Source organism: Pagrus pagrus (genome assembly GCF_965226575.1).
Source record: "Pagrus pagrus genome assembly, chromosome: 7".
NCBI lineage: Eukaryota > Metazoa > Chordata > Actinopteri > Spariformes > Sparidae > Pagrus > Pagrus pagrus.
Genome location: NC_140191.1, coordinates 17171808 through 17194014, shown reverse-complemented (window position 1 = coordinate 17194014; position 22207 = coordinate 17171808). Strand labels below are relative to the sequence as shown.

The following is a 22207-nucleotide window of genomic DNA, read 5'->3' as shown; positions in this document are numbered from 1 at the left end:
GTCAAACAATTGCTGGTTCCTGCCTCTTAAATGAGAGGATTTGCTGCTTTTCTGTGTCATTTATGATAGTAAATGAATAATCTTTGGGTTTTGTACTGTTGGTTGAACAAAAGAAGCAGTTTGAAAGTTTTTTTCAACAATTCTATAGACTAAATGATTAATTAATAAATTGTAAAAACTAATAGGCAGATGCAGCCATCCTAGTAACAAAGTCTTACTGTTGATCAAGTGTAACATGAGTTTTTAAAAGAAGTAAACCTTGGTCAGACGGGTGACGGCTCCTATCTCAGAGTAGAGGTCAGTGCTGTCTGGAAACTTCTCGACCACGATGGAGCAGACGTGGTGCAGCAGCGACTGCTTGTGAACCGTGTCCTTCACCTCTGGGACTTTCTCTAAGTAGCTCAGCTCAAAGCCTTTAGCCTGGAGATGGATGCACACACAGAGTCAGAATGTGGGACGGAAACAACTGTCTGAAATTAAAAATCAAAAGCCTGAGCTCGAGGTCCAAATTGCACTGAATTTCCTTTTTGGCACAGTCGGAAAAAGGAGCTCAATGGAGTGCTCAGAGTAGATATGTAGATTCATTACGCTGGTGATTATCAGAAACCACAATCTACTTCAGACCCGACCGATTGTTCTGCTCACCACAGCAGAGCTAAAAAAAGCCAGAATGTATCATGAAAGACATAATCCCAACAGGATCTACCTTGTTCTTCTGCCAGTTTTAAATGGCTTACTGCAAAAAAATAAAGGCAGCCATTATTTACGGGAACTACTTGTTTTGATGTTGATGACTTATGTTTTCCTTCTGCATTTTTGGCCCTCATATCCCAGAGGTACACATACACACAGATGCAAGGCCACAGAAAGTCACAAACCGAGACACAGATGCAAGTTCACTTACAAGCAGCCAGACAAAGTCAAACTTTTCGAGAAAACACACAATCGCACACACGCCCTCCCTTCTTCCTCTCAGACAGACAGACAGAGCCAGGTTCAGCGGAGGCCTCGACGAGCGTTTTTTACTGTAGAAGGACAGTGTCTGGTGCAGAGAGTCAGGCAGCACATTCTTCTACACATAGAGTCCACTGTTATCCTTGCCAAATAAATATGTTGGCAGGGGGAGTCGGAGGAGGAGCGTGGGAGGAAACGGAGGAAGTGAGTTAAAGACAGAGGGGGAGAGAAAGTGAAAAAGCAGGAGCCTCTAAGCCATATATGTCTTGAAGTTTACTCACATTAGTGCTGTTGAGAAAGTTGCCTATTGCAAGCAACGTGGTCAAGATGCAGCGGAGTGTCTTGTTTTTCTCTAACTGGTCCATCCCTTCCTTTAGGTCCTGCAGAGGCTCTGCCACTTCCTAAAAGACGATGAAAATGAAGCATCGTTCTCATCCAATTCATTCTGCTCTTCCAATCCCTTGATAATGATATGCAAAACATTTTTAAAGGAGAACTTGACAGATTCTACACATTAAAGTCTTTTTACGGGTCTTGGAAGAAGAAGTGGTATAAAGCCTTTTGTAGCTCCAGAGGGAGCTGTGTGAAGCTTGGTAAATGTCCTAAAGCGATGTCAGTCGAGTCAGCACCGGTTGGGGCTGAAGACTCCAAATTTGCAAAATAAAAGAATCACGGTATGTGGAGAAAGAAAGAAGTGTGATTACCAGCTGCTCTTCATCTCTCCTCGAAGCTAGCAGCTTGAAGCTACATTAGCTGCTACTAGCATAACTAAAGATGCTCTATAAAAGAAGATGATGCATCACGAGCTGCAGGCATGGTTTGAAATAGTTTACACTTCTTGTCTCATATGCGAGTGTGGTCATCTCTTCCCCTTGACATTTTTGTCACAACACATTACTGAGGGCTGATGCTTCTCCATTCCAAAACAATACAACATGAAATACAGTGCAAATGTAATGTTTGCACCTTATTTTTGCCATTCATTTTTACCTGCTAGCTTAAAATACTTGCTCCAGATCTTGTAAGAGTGTGATGCTGAGACAGAGACATTTGTCTGTCTGTCTGAAAAATGCCATTTTAGTGTCAAATCGGTCAAATATTTACTTTGGTGACTATGAGGCAAAATAATCGGTCACAATATCAGCTCATGTTCACTTCTCCCATTGGAAGGAAAAGACTTAGGACCTGTCACCACAAGACCCAGACACAGGAAATTGTTCCTCAGTGTGCTGTCTTGTTTCTGAACTGTCTTTGGCATAACGTGCCGAAATCTCTGACTAAACTGCTGTCGCTTGAGTTGCAATGTGGTTAAGTAAGCGCCAGGTTTCGACAAGGAAGAAGAATGTGTGAGATAAAAAAAGAGATATCACCAGTTCTGTTGAATCTGTAGTACAGTTGTTTCGGCTTATAGTTCAAATATAGTTCAAATTTGGGGGAAAATTGTTTATTTGCCAAGTGTTAAATGAGAAGATGGATACTACTCTCATGTATCTTTGGTAAGTATAAGGCTAAAGCCAGCAGTCGGTTATTGTAGCTTAGCATAAAGACAGGAAACGGAGAGACAGCTAGTCTGCCAATATCTACAGTTACGGCGGCTGGCCAGTAAATAGCCCACAACCCCCCATTTTAGTGAGATTTTGATGTGTCCGTTAGTGGATTTTGTTACCTTGTTGTTACCAGGCTAGCTGTTCCCTCTGATTCCAGTCTAAGCTAAGTGGCTGTAAGTTCAATAATCATTCACACAGACATAATAGTGGCATTACTATTCCTTAAATTCACAAAAGCATGTGTATTGCAAAACTGAAAAAAAGACCTGTAAAGATCTATCTGCATGTGATTAAATTGGACAAAACAGGAAACGTGTCTGACCTTCTCTACAAGCTCATAGTCCATCTTGAATGCCCACAGCTGCAGGCGAGCAGACAGCTCTGTGATGGACGAGAGGGTGAGAAGGAACTGTTCAGCGCTGCCCAGGGGAATATCAGGGTTGACCAGCTGAGCCTCCTGGATCCTCTGCTTCTCCTCCTCTGTGGGGATCATAGTCAGGATTTTCTAGGAGAGGGAGGAGGAAACAAGAGCAGGGAAGGGAAAGGAAGAGGCTTATTGGATCATCCATCAAGTCTGTCTGAGTCGTGCCTGAGTGAAATTTTTTACATAATATGTCAGGGAGTAAATCATAAGTGAGGGGAGGAAACAAAGTGATTCTGACGTTTCTAGCTCTGTTTATCGGAGATGTTTCCAAAATTTCCCACAGACATGTGGGACACCTGAACTTTCAACCTCGCTTTTGTTGTCTGGCTGAAAATATCTCCAGAGACAAAAAGGTGGAGAGGAATACTCCTCGCTGCTGCGAGTGAAGTTGAGGAGAAGCTCTGAAAACTGCAGGTTATATAATACCAAAGGGATGCAACATTAATCATTATCTGCTGATGTGAAGTCCTTCAAAAGTCCAAGGTATGGTTTTTAAAATGAGCTGAAAATATGCACGTGGAGCTAACCTTTAATCATCGCCGTGATTAATTACATGAGAGCGGCTAAAACGCCAGCCGAGCAGCCAGAAAAACACATGATACGTCAACATTGTGGGTCATCCCATCTAGACGAGTTGAATCTCTTTTTTTGTGGAAATCCATCGGTGTATTTTGGGGTGCTGAGTAAATATCACTCAAGAAAACCATCTTTATTTTGGACGCAGTGAGTTTGAATGGGTTTTATTTGATGGACTGGACAGTACTCATAATATACAGTACAAGTTCAGATTCAGTATGTGTCTTAAGAACAGAATCTCTCAAAAAGTGCTTACCTCAATGCCTTCCTTGTTCAGTGCGTACTCATCAAAGTTGAGGATGGCGGTCTTGATGGTGCGGGGAGGAGGTAAGACAGTCAAGCCGATGTTTATAGCGTTGCTGCGTTTTGAATCCAGGACTATGATTTCTTGTCGTTTGCCATCGACAGCTGCTTTCTGTGAGAGATACCAAGAAATCGATGTTTGAGCGTTGATATTAGATCCTACATCTTCAGTAGTGAAAGCAGTACCTGGAGGTCCCATATCATACTCATTTTCTGGTTCATACTTTAACTTTAGATGTTGACCAAAATGTGTTGACATGCTGTGATGTTCAAAAAAATAACCCTAACCCTATTTTTCTCATTCTGTCCATTGCTGCGACTTCTATTCACCCTCTGTCTGGACGCTCTGTTTTAGTTTCCTGACACTTTAAGACCATCTCCTGAACACAAAAGTCCACTGCGATTAGTCAGCTCTCACAAGCCTGAGCAGGTTGCCATAAGTTTGGCCTGTGGTTTACGTCTTGTTGTTGGTATAATCACGAGCATGAATGATCCCTCGATAGGCAGTGATTAAACTGATGTAGAACTGAAATAGATGGACGAAGAGACAAATGTGCAGTTAGATCTGCTTACCAGCAGGGCAAAAGGTATAAATAGGGGTCTCTGAGGGAAAGCCAGATTATTCCGTATATGAATCTTTATTTTCTTATTGGTATGAAATAGTTTAAAGAGACTGTCTGGCCTGAAAGGCTGTTACACAGTAAGACACTCGTGGGATTTTCTATTATATTGTCTTGACTCTGTGAGGAAAATGCTGCAATTATCAACATGCAACACTGAGATATCATCTGAGAAAATCTCCCCTCAGGGTGGTGCAACAGGAGGGGTCATTCAAATAAAACTGGGCGCATGAATAAAACTGCAAATTAATGAATGGACAGAGATAATGGTGAATGGCTCTTTCCTTTAAAGTGGGCCTGTGTGGAATGGCGGTCTCTTCCCTCTCACTAATAAGAAACAGGTTTTTAAACGCGTACTCCACCCTGTGTATATTCATTTAGGTGAGACACTCAGAGTGACAGTAGTTGGATCAGATTTAATACTAAACACACAAAATGATCCTTTCTAAGATGGTGCCAGATAGCAGGAAATCCTCAGCCATGGGAGAGAAACTGAAGCAAATCAGGACTGCAAAACAAACTCCAAAAGTAAATAGTATTACTGCATGGTTCTACTGTAACAGCAATAAAACACCAAGTTACCTTTGTGACAGGCAGCTCCTTGGATTTGGACTCAAACAGCTGCTCCATCTTGGACGTGTCCAGTTTAATCGGCTCCAGTTTGGACCAGAGGGACTCCTTACAGAATTTATGGCTCTTACACTGCCAGTCCATGGGACGCACCTCATTCCAGAACAGACGGATGGTCTTCTTCTTCTTCTGGAAGAGAGGCGCCTCCCCACGACTCAGCTGAGGAGATGGTGGAGGGATGGGGGGCATGAACGGAGGAGGCGGGGGCATCATTTTGCCAAGCAGGGGCGGAGGAGGGGGGCACCCGAACAGGGGCGGAGGTGGCGGCAGGGCAGTGCTGCATAGCGGAGGAGGAGGTGGTGGAATCAGGTCACTTGACCCCATCGTACTGTCCATATCTAAAATGTCCATGTCATCCTCGTCCTTCAGGTCTGTGAAGTCCATCTCTTTAATCCGCAGCTCCCTGGGTGCGGCCATCAGCTGATCCCAGATATGGTCTGACTCTTTCTTAGGTGGTAACGACGATGTGGCAGTGGTTGATGATTTGTCACTCTGCTGCTGCTGCTGCTGCTCTTTTAAGGCCTCGACCTCAGCTGGAGACGTCAGGCCTTTGACCAAATCTCCAAACTTCTCCGCCACGGCTCTTACACTGCCCTGGTTGTCAAGATGTCCCACCTCCATTTTTTTCACATTTTCTTCCCTGGCCTGTCTGTGGGCCTCCAACGTGGAGATCCTACTGGCCAAGCTCGCCACAGAGGAGTCAGCGACCTCTGTGTCCTTCTCACATTTACATGTTTCTTTCTCCGTTTCTGCTACATTCCCTTCATCGCTGCTGGTTGGCTTCTGAGAGTAAAGCATGTCCAGCATGAAGCGCTTGCTGTTGAGTATTTTGTTGCACTGGTCATTCACATCTGTGTCTTTAATGCACTGGGTCCACTGGCCTGTTGATATGCAAACAATTTAGATATTATAAGGAACGTAAGGTGATTAGCGAAATAAGTGTATAAAATTAGCATCAATCATACCTGCTTCAATGTCATTGGTGACTTTCTCCTCCCGCTCCTCCCTCTCCAGAGTGCTACTCGTGGAGGAGATGCTGGACGCGGAGCAGTTGTCCTTTTCATTCACTTCCTCGTTTTGTCTCTCCTTCTCACTCAGCAGTACACTGTCTTCTACATCCCTTTCCATCGGCTGCTCCTCCTCTAACTCGACATTCACCTCCGCATCTGGCTCTCCCACCTCTGCCACATCTCCTACCTTTGCTTCTTCTACTTGCTCTTCTGCCACCGCCTCATCTGTGCACTGTCTCTGCTCCTCAAGCTCTCTCTTCTCTTCTTTCTCCATATCCGACTGTTCGTCTGACGCCGGCTCTGCCGCCACATTCTCGTCAGACTGAGTCTCAACAACGTCCTCTGTCTCTGCAGGCGGCTCTGTTTGAGTCTGCTGCTCGTCTGGCTCGGAGGGAGGCGTGGGGGAAGGTTCTGATACTGTTAATTCTGGCGCTGGACTTTTGGTCCTGGTCTGTGGGTCAAGGTTTGGCTCTGGGATGTTAGGGATGTTAACTGTTCCTGGAACATTGGAAGATGAAATCAAAACATTGTGGAGAAAAAAATGTTACTTTAAGTACTTCAGTTATGTGTCTATATATTATCTGATAGACTTCAGAAACATTCTTTGTTTATAATTAAAACAGCTTTAAATTGCTTCCTGACATGCCCTAATTGCACTGAGAGATTGTCTAAACTCAATGTACATTTCCAGACTGTAGAGGTAACTCACAAAGTAATGATAATATTCTGTAACCATGGCCCTGACCAGACAACATAACTGTAAAAAACAATGTGAGTGGCTGAGAGTTACATTTTAGATGATAAGATAAGATAAGATTAATCAGAATCTCATTCAAGCCATTTCAAAAGTAGGAAAATTAGATGATTATGCGTACGCCTCTTTGGACACACTCAAAATGTCTACTTATATCCCTGTTTCACTTAATGATTTTGACATTTATTCCTTGATGAGTGGAGCAGTTACTTTCAATAACTCCAAATAACAGCCAAATCTAATTTCCGTCCAATAATCACCCGTGAAATGTTAACGGCAAGCCCAGTGTGTGTGACAGGTGGACTGTCAGCCGGTATTGTCTCTGCCAGCTCTCTAAGCCAACATTACACTCCATTCATGCTTATATCACTCTCAAACTAATGATGAATAAATGGTTGGCAAACACAGTTTACCCGACGTCTGCTGTGCAGTGGCGGCGGTGTCTTCCTGTGAGATAATGGATGAAGGTGTGGTGCAGCGGGATGCTGTACGGCTGGCAGGGTTGGAACTCAAACACAAAGTGATCTCTGTTCGTCCTCTTGCTGGCACTCTGGGACGCTCTCGCTCAAACTCCTCAGCAGCTAGCCTCTCCACAGCCTTGTACCTGCAGAAACAAAATGCAGCTTTTAGACGTCTGCGTACTGTGGTTCGGGTGCATCCTGATCTGTACTACGTACGTAACTTTTTGCTCCAGGTATTTGAAGTAGTGGTATAATCAAAGAAACAAACTGGCATTGTTTAGGCTTTTTTTTTCCAAAGTGAATCACTTAAAGTGTAACTAAACCCCTAGGTTTTGGCTGAGGTGCATCTGGGCTGGAAATTAAAAAAATGCCTTGATTGTGGGCGGGGATCCAGGAGCAGTTAAGACACGTCCAGTCACAAAAACACACACAGAGGGGCGGGGCGAACAGTGGTGGCTCGTGATGTAAGCTGCCTCCAAAACGTCATCGGCCTCCATCTCAGCCAATAGCAAAATTTGATTGTAATAGCCAGGTTTCAACCCATAGAGGGCAGTCACTCTAACATTTTTACAACAAAATACACCAAATTGAAATACTTTGACTAAAATGTCAAGTGTTGGACCAGAATACATCAACAACACTACTTCATACCCAAATACATTTGTTTTCAGCAGAAAAAAGTGGTTTGGGTTTAGTTACACTTTAATGACAGTTGTAAAAATTACTCAAATTTTAGGGGTAGAGACATTTATAACATCCTCTTTTGAAAAAAAGCCTTCGAAGAAATTGATTACCCCAAAATCATACATGTCAAAATATTACAGTTATAATATTAAATGTACTTGGGTATCAAAAGTACAAGTAAAAATAAATTATACATATACATCACATGTATATAAAGTATATACTGTATATTAGGGCATGGCCAAATATCAGCTCAAATATTTAGCATTTTTCTTGTTATCTCAATTAGTGTTGTATTTTTTATATGATTGCCAATAAAATAAATTCATTTAAAAATCACTGATTTATAGTTAACAGCCATATTGTCAATATTTATGCTGTGAACATGCTCGTCTAATTCCTAGGTGATTATGGGAAATTCAAATGACGACAAATGACATCCTTCTTTTGATAAAGTGTGGTTTAACATTTCTGTGGTTACTGATCTCAGTTCACATATTCTTTAAAATTCAATGAGATGCATGTTCCAGTTCACATGGGTGAAAAAAGTGAGGGCATAAGAGAGAGAGAGCTATAAATTATGTTGCACACACACTTTCACACAGACACGGTCAGAGGGAGATAACCAGACCACATCCGTGCCGAAACACAATTACACACTTGTCCTGTTAACTTTGGGACGTCTTAATGGCGAGCAGGCCTAAAGGGGCTCTGACACCTATAATTCAGCCTGAGGCTGTGTGCATCTGACTTTACATCTGCTATCAATTTTAACACAGGTTTTTGTTAGTTGTTTGATCTTTCTTCACAACTGCAGCATTATTGTGAATCCATGTGAACTCAAATAAAGGTAAACTCACCTCTCCTCTCTGGCGTGTCGTGCTTCTTCTCTCTTGTCTACAGAATCTCGACTGAGATAAGAAGACAGAAACAGAGTGAGAGTGATGAAGGACCTGTATTCATAGTATGTATGGATTCATCTGATGGTTGCTTCACAGAAAATGAAATGAAAAGTGCAAAGAAGGCAGACAGAGCATCATTAAAAGCTAAAACCAGACACTTGCACTGATCATATACTTTCGCAGATCTAATGATCCTCATAAAGGAAGTCAGCTCAGCTTTTATCAGACTCATGGGAGATTCATGACTGGAGCAGCCTGTGAGCAACCTCTAAAAATGACACATGCAAACATTTCTTAATTGGCTGTACAGCTGCCTACTGTACAAAGCAAAGAAATAATATATTCTCTTTGACATGAAGTCTTGCAGTGTTTTGTCTGATTGGTAAGGTGAGACTCACTTGAAGCGGTTCCTCTCTTCTCTTTCGATTCTCTGCAGACGCTCTTCTCTTTCCAGGCGCCTCCTCTCTCTCTCTGCAGCCAGAGACTCCTGATGCTGTCTGTAGGATGAAGTCAGCAGGCCTCCTAATGCAGGTCTACAAGCCAAAGAGGAAGAGCAAATGTGATAACATTATCAGAATTTATTGAACGGAGGAATTTGTACATTTGTTCAAACAGGAGCTTTGCAGAGGGGATGAGTTATATTTCATCAACCATATCCACACAATGTTCTGCATGAGCTGTGGAAAATGTTGCGATGCCGACCTGTCAACCAGTTTGGAGTCTGGTGCGGAGGTTGCTGAACTAGTGAAGCGATGGACGGGTGATGTAGGGGCCTGGTGCCTGCCAGGGTACGGAGTGCCATTGGCACTGATTCTGTGAAAAGAAGAGAAAATAACTGCTTTGTTCTCTCCGGAGACATTTTTCCACTGAAAGACAGAAAAGAAGGCCGAACATCACTTCAAGAATCTGTGAAGTGATGCGAGGTGAATTCCAATGTCATACTGTTGGACAGTTGATACTGAGATATGACTGTGCTGAGTAAAAGAACAGTACACTTAAGCACTTCTTATTAGGCATCTGAACATGGCATGCCATCAAACTCCGAAGGGTGCCTGCAGGTGCATTGCTCATGTCTGAACACGGATACAATCTTTCATAAACTGATCTCTTCACCAGGCCTGCTCTTTTCTTAGAGGCTTTGCAACTGCTGTGTTAAATCTGACAGCAAATCATGCACAGTTTGTCCTAGTACAGTTGCACAACACATCATGTGCAAATAAAACTAGTTAACAAAGATGATGTAATCAGTCACTGGGAACATGGTAGTGTTCAGCTATGAGTGCTGTGCTAGCGTTCAACTACAAAACTCTCCCTGCCTGAAACTATTAATGTGTAGCAAAAAAACCCTTTGAGTGATTATACAACCCTGATTCCAAAAGAGTTGGGACTCATTTACAATTCAGAGGTGGGAAATACAGGATTTCTCCTTCTGTACCTCTTCAGGTATCTGTACTTGAAGGGAAATATCGATTATTTACCAACCCAAAATGTTGGTATTTGAAGTCCTGGGAATGAGACTCAACAATCGACTATCTTTTTCTGTTGCGTTTACAAAACAGCTTGGACAAATCCTGCAGATTCTACCTTCAACTTCAATAGTCAATATTACAATAATATGACATGGCTTTCAGTTAGCTTTGCACATAAATGGCCGGTAGAAATGTCCTTCAGAGGGATACTTTTTAGTTTTATACACTGAGTTTATTTAAGAGCCAGCACTTTCTTACTTTTACTTGAGTAAAGAAGTTGAATAATTACTTCTACTTTAACCAGTAGAAGTCCTTTTTACACAAGTATCTGAACTTCTACTTGAGTAAAGACTGAGTGTACTTTCGCCACCTCTGCTGCAAATGAACTGTGTTGATCGACAATGGTTTTATCAAGTGTTCCCCCAAATAACCTGTTTACCTGTCCAAATGTGATGCTTATATCGAATTCAAAATAACTGTATATTTTACAAAAAATCAATAAAGTTGATGAGGTAAAACATTAAATATATTGTTTTTGTACTGTTTTCAACTGAGTATAAAAAAGGGAATTACCACATTCTGTTGTATGAATGTTTTACACAGTGTCCAAACTTTTTCAGAATAGGGTTTGTACATTTCGTCCCTGCATACTCTTGTTACACTTGACCTGGCCTTACCTGTCAGCCCAGCAGGGCTTTCTAGCTGAGTAAGATGTAGGAGAGCTGTTTATGTCTGTCGGAAGACTGAAGATGGAAGTGAGAAAAAAAGAGATTAAGAGACAGGTCAGTCACTCCAAAGATTAAATCATGAAATGTTAGTCACACAAACAAGAAAGTGAGGCAGCAGTCGGAGGTAGGAGGGCTGCAAGCACACAAAAACAGAGCCGACAGGGACGAGACAATATCTTACTGATTCAGCTATAAAACCACTGTAAATTCTACAAAATAAAACTGTTTTAAAAAGCTCTCTCTTTTTATTGTCCACTGCATTGAGAACAGGGAATCATTAAGCTTAGATGGCATCAAGAGAACTGCTGTGCTAGTCCAGCTTTGTTTCCATTGCTACAGATCTCACAACTAAGAGACAGTGACTGTGACTCATGCTAATACTTTGAATTCCTGAAAGTTTTGAATTAATTTACTGACTTGTCTTGGATTAACTGTGGTGGAGAGCCACAATGGAAGACAGATGACTAGTCAATGTTCTGCAAAATGACGTTTTCTAGCCACCGAGAAAAGGAAGTAATTATGACTTTCCTTTCACTGGTGCATCTTTAGAGATGACAGATGCAACATAAATCACTGATGGGGAAATAGAGGCAGCTATGATCAGGAAAATATTTTTACAGATGAAGGAGGCAGAGTGGAACTAAACTATAAATAAGCTCATGGGACACAATTAAGAAGAACATTTTGAAGAAAAGATGGAAAATATTTGTAATTTTAGAAAAACTATATCTGCTTTCACTCTTATGATGCTTGTAGGTGTCTTTGCTGAGTGTACAGTGAGCCACAAAGACACAGACACCAGTGATGGGGAGGACGTTGTGTTTACACAATGTGAGGCGTAACATGAGTTGGTGAACTGAAGCTCCTGCCCTTCTACCTTTGGGGCCTTTTTCTCCCCTGGCCCTTCTCACTCTACTCCACCTGGCTCTGGTTCAAATGGGGACAGAGGGGAGGGAAGGGGGTTGAGGTTGGGGTAGACTGACACTGAGGGCGTGCAATGCCTGGCACTCGACTCAGAACAATGGGGGAAGACACAGTTAGGTGGCCAGGGAGGAACGCACCAAGGACTAAGGGTCCTCTTTTTAGGTGCGACGGACACAGGAGAAGACGACCTGGCCTTGACGCCGACATATTTTCTCTGCCCTTCAGGGTCACCGACTTTAGGGAGGATGTTGGCCATACACTTTAAGTTCAGACACATGCTAGGAGTGTCTGCTACAGCTGGAGCCACACTAGGATGACAAAATACAAGAGAGTCCAAAGGGAATGAGGAAAATTATCAATCTACATGAGGAAAAATGGGGAAACTGCTCGGGAAGCCACCAAAGGCCCTTAAAATACCTTTGAGCGCCCTGACTAGAGGACTCAGTGACTGGATGACTTTCATCATCTGCCTCTTCCTCGTCCTCGTCCTCATCCTCCTCCTCATCCTCATCCTCATCCTCCTGCTCCTCCTCCTCTCCCTCCTCCTCCTCCTCTTCTTCCTCTTCCTCTTCTCTGCGGCGAGAGGAGGGGTCGAGGGGTTTGAGGGAGGAAAGGGAGGATGTAGGCAGGCGAGAGGGAAGACACATTGGACAAAGACGGTATGAAAAGACAGCGCACATGAAGCCATTGGAGAGACAACATAGAGAAATGACAAACACTTAAAAACAAGCTGGTAGAAGAAGAATTAGTGTAGAGACAAGAGTTAGTAGGTTTTGACAACAAAATGTTAGAAATGGATAAGCACAGGCAACAGTTACAGCTATAATTCCATGGTAGCATTAATACATTAATACATAATTAATAAAAAAAAAACATCTCCCAGTGATTTTAATTGATGAGAAAAAGATTAACCTCAATAACAAGTGTTAGAGTTAGGAGATGTTGAACTGATGGTCTGGAATACATCGTCCCACATGAGTCTGTGGCAGTGGGCTATTTGGATCCCTCCTGGTTGTCTGGATTTCATTAAACAATATGGAAAACGGTGAACTTCAAAGGCGGCTTGGATTTCCTGTGCTGAACTGGAAGAAGCTAGTCTGGTATCAAATGACCTGCTGGACTGAATTTAGGTACACCTAAAGACCGGAGTGCTACCAGGAGTATGGGTGCATGTGCTACTTAGAATAAGCTTGTTATTAATGAGAGGAGATTGAATTATGTGGAACCAGGAGAGACAGTGAACAGTAGTGATTTAAAAGACAAAAACTAAGGCATCAAATCGAGCCCAGTTTTTGTCTTCTGACGTATGACCTATAATAAAAAATGGAATAACTGTCAGACTGAGTTTTTCTGGTGCTTTTATAGGGAACAGTCCAGGCTACTGTGCAATTAAAAAAGATTGCAAAGATTTGCTTCTTGCTGGAATCACCAGTTTTAGTTTCTCTTGAGTTTCTCTTCTTGAGTTTGTCACAAAGGTCTGTCGTATATAAAACAGACGGCATTGTGGAGTTCAGCAGTAAAAGAAGCATGAGACAGAGCGCAGATAGCTCCTATCATGTGTTTACAGAAGCTTCCTATTTCCATCAGCAGCAGGAGAATGTCTTTGACAGTGGGAAAATTAATTTAAATGTCACTTTCCAGCAACGGTCTCCTCTTTGCCTTTCTTTAAATTACTATATAATTAAATTCTCTGCTTTGGCTCGAGACAGAACGGACAAATCTCTCCAAGACTGAAATATAATACAACGCTTGCAGTCAAGCTGTTTCCCGTGAAACAGACTAACACTCCATGGACTCAAGAATAATTTGTGATTGCTTTTCAGTTGGAGCTATCTCTCAGGGTTTAAAATATATACGAGATCAAAACAAACCATCTTAACTGAACCTTTTAAAACCAGGATCAGACCAAGTTAAAGCTAAAATCGGAGCAAAAAGTTTCTTCTTTCGATTATCTTCCACTTTTCCGTTACTCTCCCCTCCGCCTCACCTTTCGCTGATGTCTTCAATGCGTTGGCCACCGAAGGGCAGGAAGCTGTTTGTGTGAGGGCTGCTGGGTGATGCTGGGGCAGAAGCGTGGCCTCTGCTGTTCTGGAGCGAATGTCTCCGGCTGCGTCTTCTCTCCAAGCCACGCCTCTCGTTGGTGCCGCCGACACTGGCCCTTCGGCGGTCCTTGCGGGCACTTGGAGGCAACTGCGTTTCATCATCTCCGTCCTCGTGGCGGAGAGTCATCTAGATCGAAGGCACCACATAGAAAACTGAGTAAATAACCTGTATGTGTTCATTTTTGGCTGCAACGACCCATTAACATGGGGTCGGCTTCCTGACCTCATACATGTTGAACTGCTCTACGAGGTCGAGGTCCGTGCCCTTTCTGCTCAGGTGTCTCTGGGCCATGGCTTCAATGCTCTGCTCCTCCAGACAGTCTACCATGTCGTAGTACGAGTCCTGGTCTGGGAGGCCTGCCAGAGTCTGAAACACAAGCACATTCAATAAAAAACACAATAAGAGTTCATCCTCGTCACTGCAATACTTTAGATTAACTGTGAGACGAAAAACAATAAATGAGTCCAATAAAGAGAGAGAGAAAAGGAGTAAAATTACTTTTGAAGTTGTTTTGTTTAAACCTTGTATTGAACTGTAATCTGTATGCTATCTAAATAAACTTAAATCTGTACTATTTAATGCCCTTGTCTGTATTTTGACTGCAGTGTAATTAGATGAAATGTTCCATGTGCACAGTGAAACACAGGACAAGTTCATTATATAAATGATACTGTACAGTCCATACCAAGGTATTTTTTCTTTTGTTGCAGCTGCTGTAAACTACTACAGTGACTCAGATTGTATTGGAGTCCTTTAGGGAGCTCGACAGTCCTCACATAACACACTTTTTTCCTTATCCAGATAAGAGACATAGGTGTAGATTACATTTTAACACAATGTTTAAAAGAGGTTTGAAAGACAGACAGAAGAAAATACTGTAAAGCGGCAGACCATATAAGAGGTTAATAATATTGACCTTATTGATGAGTGTCATTGCATACACCAGCAGTTCTGTATCCACGCCATCCTTCTCGTCCAGGATCTCCATGACGTTCGACCATAGCTTTGTGCCTGCAGCAGCGAAAGACATGCAATACATTGCATATCATAAGACAACTGCAAACACACAGCAAAACACAGCTACCTCTATTTTTTACACAGGTACAAATAATAATTAAATCTTAACTATTCCATCTGCTCATTTTAAGGCATAAAAAAGCTGATGCAACCTTGCAGCTCCACCAGGGTGCAGGAATACAAAAACAAATTGCTTTGTCATCTCATGGCTCCCGCAGGAGAAATGCAGTCATAGCAGTCTTCCTCTAGAAACGTAGCAGTGGAAAAACAGAGCAGGGACGACTTGATCACATATGAGACAGAAGCAGCCCTGTGTCTGAGCCACAAGGGTGAAGTCCATCTCCTTCTCATCAGGAGACTGAGGATCAGGTTTAGTCTTCTTACGCAACAGCAAGAGTGATGGGATGAGACATAACTGAGACAGAGGGATACCTGAGCCCTGCACGCTGACGCTGTTGTACGCTGCAGTACACTGTGGAGCCTTTTAGAGCAGCAGGTAACTGAACCCCGCTGCAGACAGGAGTTACAGTCTTTCTCTATAAGCCTCGTTGCATGCATGGCCAGGGAGCTGCTCGGGACAACTGATCCGACTACTGTGTAACAGGAGGCTGTGATCCGCGGTCAGCTGAGCGGCACTACAGCCACCGTGGATGGCTTGATTAGTGGAACTGAAGGAAAAATTGCCCCAAATGGGAATTTAAATATTGACTTGAACATCCAAAAAACACTGCAATAGCAACATAAATGCTATATAAGCTGCAATGAATGGTCAATTTATTGATTAGTAGCTTGAAAAAAAAAGTTACTTCCCAAGTGTCTTTGAGTTTTGGACTATTGGTTGGACAAAAGAAGCAATTTGAAGACAGTGAACTTTGGTGATGAGGATTTCTAACACTTTTTTCTTTTTACATTTTATCGACTAAAATATATCTTCTTAGTAATTTTTGGTGACAACCAACTGAAAACAGTCAGTGTTTTGACAGTGCATACCAATTTGTTCAACCAGCTATCTAAACTGCTGTCTGGTTAGCTTGGGCTCTTACCTCTTTTAGCATCCACCACATTCACAGCCTTTATGAGCAGGGCGGCATTAGACTCTGTGTACTCCACAAACACCAGCAGCAGCTTCAGGGCTGTCTTCACCACCAGACGGAACTAAACAAAAAGAAAAACACAGTTGACTCAGACAAAGCAATGTGGCATGAGCCCCTCAATCCAAGCACATAATACACAATCCATTAATCTCAACTTTAAACTTCATGTCTTTGTTCAGACACATGGATCAACATGACACAGAGTACTATATGTGCCAGCCCCTTGAACTTCCAACTATCAAATGGCATCATGTTGTTGTATAAAAGCTTTTCCTGTCTGAGCCGTCTTGAGTGGTTTGATAAGAACCTTGCGTGTTGTCGTGGCAATAAATAGAAACTAAACAGCTCATGGGGACATACTGCTCTGAACTCAAACAGTGTGACAACAATCAGAATAAAATAAAACTAGGTTATAACAAACAGTGAACAGAGACTTAAACTACTGAAGCAGCTGACTAAGAGTCCATATTTATACCCCACAAAAATATGAAAATGTGAGAGAAATGAGATGAATGCCAAATGTTATTTCAGTATTTACACACAAAGGCAGACAAGTATTTAGTGAAAAGAGAAAACAGTGGGGAGAGAAAGGAGAGTGTATGTATATATGATATATGCAGTGGTCTGCTGGGGAGGTAGCAGCATGGGCAGGGACAGAAAGAGGCTGAACAAAGGTCAGGAGGGCCAGCTCTGTCCTGGACTGTCCACTGGACTCTATAGAGGTGGTGGGTGAGAGGAGGATGTTAGCAACGCTGGCGTCAATCATGACAACACCTCTCACCCCTGCACCGGACAGTGGAAGCCTTGAGCAGCTCTTTCAGCAGCAGACTCTTACACCCACTGTGTAAGAAGGAGCGCTACCGCAGATCATTTATCCCCACAGCCATCAGACTGTTTAACTCAAGCACTACATGAACAGTCACTTTCCACCCACTTGTTTGCTTTTGCAAATATCTTATTGTATTTTGTAAATATCTTGTGTTTTTCTATTCATTTTCTATTCTACTTGTACTGTTGCACCTCGAGCTGTTGTAACATGTGAATTTCCCCGTTGTGGGATAAATTAAGACAATCTTAATCTTAATAAAGTTCCCCCATCTGCCGCATCATTTTTTTTACATGACACAATCTGGCCACTAGAGGGCCGAGGTGACCACAGTGACGGGGTGTTTTCAAGCATCTGATTATTTCACCTCTGACAGAGCACAGATGGGGTTACTGAGTTGATTTTACAGTACATCTACAGTGCAGGCTGTGGTGAAAATTAACGTCCATAATCTTTACCTTGGATCCGACCAGGGTGTAAAGCCACTGGACTGTTTCATTGTGAGATATGAGGCCGTTCATCCCGTCCACATACAGCATTATCTGACCGAGGGCTGGAGAGACAGAGAGAGAGAAAGAGACAAAGGAAGAGATGTGGTTTGATTAATCATCGGCCATTTCAGTTGTGTTTTCGTCTCCTTGTCTTGGCTCTAAATGTCTGTTTTGAACACTGATCATGAATCTCATTGAAACCCTCTTTGCAAAGCAGGTGAAACTTACAATGTCTTACCTAGTTGTCTTTTGAAGGCCTAAAAATGCCCCTTTATCTACAAGATTTTTCAAAGAATTTCTCCTGTGGTAATTACATACGCGTGTAAAAAGATTCACACAGAATCATTTCTATTGTTAGTGAACAGTGTTAATGACATTCTGCCGCCCATCATGATTAAATCTACACAGAAACTGGGGCTGCTGTGGAGATAACTGTTTCAAACATTACAGCAATTAAGTGAAGACCTTAAAAGAAAAACAGCACTCGTCCACTCATTCCTCGAGTCAGTGGACGCAACTGGAGGGAAAATACTTGAGCAGAGTGTCTCAGTGGATGCTGACATGACTTCCATCTGTAACAGGATACATAAATAAGAGCATAATAAGAGCCAAGGGATCTCAATGGGGGGGGGGCAGTAAAAGTGTAGGGCTTCTGTTAAAGAAGGAGACGGGGGAGGGAGACAAATGCCGCTGGACAGCAGTGGAACAGACAAAAGCACCCTTTAAATATGTACTTCTCAGTGATCATCCAATGCATTCACACAGAAGACCGCAGCAACAGGATGAGCTCAGCTTGAACCCACAGCAACTTTAGGTGATACATTAGCTGACACAGGAAAAAAAAGATGAAGCATAAACATGTGAACACATCGAAAGTGGAACATTTTTGGAAGGCTTGTTTGACTTTTTCTTGGCAGAGGCTGCGGTTGTTGGGGGGGGGGGTTAATACCTTGCAAGACTTTTGGGAAAAAGTCATGAAATTCCTGTCTTTTTTTTAAACATGACAAAAGGTGCACTTGTACTGATCGAGTTCAGAGATGAATGACCAGCTGGAGAAACCTTCATGGGCTGCAAAAGTTGATATACCAGCTGGTTTAAACTGTTAAAAATCTAGTAAGAAATAACATAAAAAGAGGCAAGAGTTCAATCTCTGACCAACAACTAGATACAATCCTTAAACAGACTTATTGAGGGCTCCATAAAACATCTTCCTCTAACATGTTTTGATGAGAGGCTGCAGCTTCTGTCATATATTTTCCGCCCCTCTTCTCTAGAGGGGCATGAAAATTGTGAATACGCTGTAGATAAGCCAAAATTCCCAGGTGCAGCTGCTGTGTGTGCATGGTGCGTGAGAGTGTGTGGGCGGACGCATGAGTGCATGAGTGCACGTGTGTGTGTGTGTGTCTGCAGGAGCAGCAGCAGCGGCAGTTCATCTTTTATCAATGAGGGTTAATTACTCACAACATGTCAGGCCAGAGAATTCCTGACAGTCCTCTCCCGCTGCGAGCTCAGAGCAGCGTGTCACAGCAGTCGGCGGCGGTGCGGACAATATGGCGAATCAAAGCAGACCACATCAGAGTGTGTTTATGAAAACATGATTAACCCTCTCAGTCAGCGCAGGCCAGAGTGTCACCCTCTCCTGTAGCCCCCTCCCCACTTTGTATGGGAGATCACTGCTGACAGATGAGTGACAGCAGTAATGACATGACGTACAGCTGGTCGACTGAGTCCAGCATGGATTCCTACACCATTTAAAAAAAAATATCTCACTAGCATGTAAAAAGTGGCTGTAATTAGTTTTCACAGCAGTTCTGCGTACGCGGCAAGGTCCTCAAAAGTATTAATACTTTACTTTTTTGATATAATCTCTATTAATTAGTCATTTGTCATTGAAAGTACTGAAGCTTCATCACATTTTCAACCAAAGACTGTAGCAGCACTGTCTGCAGTTTGTTCATAAAATAAATACAATTATTCTATTTCACCACTGTGGTAAATACAAGTCCCAGGTCTATAACAATTTGTCAGATGTAATGTAGCTGCTAACTCCAAACAAAACTCATTACGTCATAACAATGTTATGTGTTGAAAAATCTTGATGTAAACATGTATGTAACGCTGTGATCCTACCCTCTCACTGAAGTTACAAGCGATGGGGGGGCGAAGTGGCTGAGACAGAGACACCATTCACCCTATTACAAGACACTGTACCATCAAAATGAGTTTGAGGCTGTTATTTTAAGGTTAAAAAGTTACAGAATGTTGTTTTATACACAGACACAAACAGCTATAACTTTTGCGAGATAAGTAATGGACTGCACACGTTTGGGCTGCATACACAAATTGGAAGCCAATGTCTGAGCTGCAGTATCATCACTGCACAGACTTTTATCTCTTGCGTGCACCTGTGCAAAGTATCTGTTAAGGCTTTAAGGAATGTCCATTGAAAGCAGGGGGTGAGAAAAGATAAGTGGCCTTAATGAGGCTTTTAAAAGTGTCATTACACAACGTGAAGGTCCAGCTGCTGACAGATGAGATGTTACTGATTGTTCCCAAAAGTCAACTGAGAAAACGAATGACTTTTAGATCAATTTGGCATGTTATCATAATCATTATTCACAGAGGAAATCTGTTTTTTTTTTTTATATTTGAGCGTGTAGCCAACTAAAATAAAATCAGAATGAATGTCTATATCGTATGTGAATTTAATTCAGCGAGCAGTTAAGACACAGAAATGATATAATACTCAAACACAGCAGAAACCACACAGTCATTACCTTTTCTCTCACATTCATTAAAACTGCTGCTTCATGGAATTATTCAATGCCAACTGCCATTTTTGCACAATTCAACTTTGAGTACCAGAAACCACATGGACTGCAGTTACCCTGTGAGCAGTTAGGTAAAACGATACTGTAACTGTTTTTCAAAAAAAAAAAAAAAAAAATTACCTTTCATTATGGTAAACTGCAACCTTCAGAGTCTGGTCAGAAACTGTTTAGAGGAAACATCTAATTATTCTCAGAGCAATCACCTTTGTGAACTTTAAATGGAACTGATTTCCACACACTTCTGATTAAACTAGTCATGAAACTGCTCCGGAAAATGAAAAGTAACCTGTGCAGTTACAGTTCAGGCTTTAAAAGTGTGATCAAATCATTATACTGCGGCGGCCTTTCCCAGTCTTGCACCTTTGTGGGTAGCTGAGACTGTGGGTCCACAACCTGGGATTTGCTTTTAAACTCCACAACAGGCAGTCATCGATAACTTTGGAAGTGGGTTAATAAAAAGAGCATGTGAGTGCTGAGTCTGTACGAGACACCCTCCACTTCAAGCACTGATCCAGGGCCAAAAATGTGGGCCTCTATTTGAGTAATCATGAGCAGCTCTCCAGTACCTCACACAAAGTACAACAATAACACTGCAAAGTCTCTTTGCATGTATGTCACGTAATGAGATGCTGGCGGACAATGAGCTTCCTCCAAAACACAGTGATTAGAATATAAATGTAAGCCATTATGGTAGAGGATAGCCATGGAGGAAAGATTTAGAAACTTGGAAGTGTTCAATGAGCAGTCTGGCGTCTGTGCAGCACTCTCACACTCCATTTCTTTCAATACTTAACATACGTTTGCCTTCAGAGTAAAGAGAACATTTGAATAGTATTGAGCGGCAGAGGGGAACCACAGACCCACCATGCGGATGATACGGGCCCTATTCCTGTGTCTGAACAGAGAACTCTGAGAGAAGAGAAAACTTCAGCATCTGAGGTTTGCTGGAAGTGTTTCTTCTGGGCCTCTCCCTCTCATAAACCACAGCAATTATCTTCCACAGCCCCAGGAATGTGCAGGAAGGGCTGCTCCCTGACCACTGCCGAGGTGAGAAGCACGCTGAGGTCCGGGTGGCAGCACCAACACGAGCCAGCTGATTTATAAGTAGAGGTAAAACAAAAAAAAAAAACATATCTATGAAGATGCAAGAACTCATCTCAATAGCTTCCCCTCAACAAAACATTTCACTCCCCTTCTCCTCACCACTCTGCCCCCTTCGGTTTCATTTACAATTTGGAATTTATCAAAACTGGGTCAGCCAAACTGTCTGTCAGTGTGCAGCATTTATTTTACCAGGACTTTGGGAGAGGGGCCAAATCTCCATCCCGTACCGAGCAACTTAGAGCCTCTTATCTTGTTATGCTCTGCATTAGCTGGGAGCTGCACTCAGGTCTGAAGTGTGCCTCCCTGTACCCACATAAGCAGGACGTGCTTTACTGCAATGCCCGGAAATGTATTTTTTATGTAGATTCTTGTTCTAGTAGGTCACAATAATTATCGTAAATTACTTGAACTTTAGGAGTGGAGTGTCCAAACTGGATACTGGGATCGTATGAGCAGAGACACAGACAGCAAACCGAAAATCAAAATTTCTTTTGATTGGTCAGCTCTCACAGGCCTGAGCAGGCACCAACCACAGTGCATCCGCATCAGTTCTGCTGGTGTTATTGATGGTGTTTAAAGTCACAGTTTGTGCATAAAGGCTGTTTAGAGCATTTTGATACCTTCTCAGTATTTACATAGCACAAAGACCTGCTTCATAATCAGAAAAGACATGTCAATCTCACTTATCTGACTTTTAAGTATAAATAGCTTTTTTGGCCACATGGGGGCAGCTGAACAAGCCGTAAAGACAGAAT

General features: G+C 42.5%; 1 protein-coding gene across 3 annotated transcripts in view; it reads right to left on the bottom strand.

Moving 5' to 3' along the window:
- fhod3b (formin homology 2 domain containing 3b) overlaps positions 1 to 22207 on the bottom strand; it is a 96499-nt gene that overhangs the window by 6221 nt on the left and 68071 nt on the right. For 2 of the 3 annotated variants that reach the window (XM_084356439.1, XM_084356440.1), the window contains exons 6-21: positions 17485 to 17579; positions 16150 to 16261; positions 15006 to 15100; positions 14312 to 14455; positions 13974 to 14215; positions 11012 to 11077; positions 9568 to 9678; positions 9264 to 9398; positions 8824 to 8874; positions 7232 to 7422; positions 6020 to 6562; positions 5007 to 5935; positions 3758 to 3916; positions 2824 to 3006; positions 1236 to 1355; positions 259 to 420 (exon numbers count right to left, since the gene is read on the bottom strand). In XM_084356439.1, coding sequence (XP_084212565.1) covers positions 259 to 420; positions 1236 to 1355; positions 2824 to 3006; positions 3758 to 3916; positions 5007 to 5935; positions 6020 to 6562; positions 7232 to 7422; positions 8824 to 8874; positions 9264 to 9398; positions 9568 to 9678; positions 11012 to 11077; positions 13974 to 14215; positions 14312 to 14455; positions 15006 to 15100; positions 16150 to 16261; positions 17485 to 17579 — 3338 coding nt within the window. The remainder of the gene's footprint in view (positions 1 to 258; positions 421 to 1235; positions 1356 to 2823; positions 3007 to 3757; positions 3917 to 5006; positions 5936 to 6019; positions 6563 to 7231; positions 7423 to 8823; positions 8875 to 9263; positions 9399 to 9567; positions 9679 to 11011; positions 11078 to 13973; positions 14216 to 14311; positions 14456 to 15005; positions 15101 to 16149; positions 16262 to 17484; positions 17580 to 22207) is intronic. The other variant, XM_084356441.1, reaches the window with a different exon arrangement.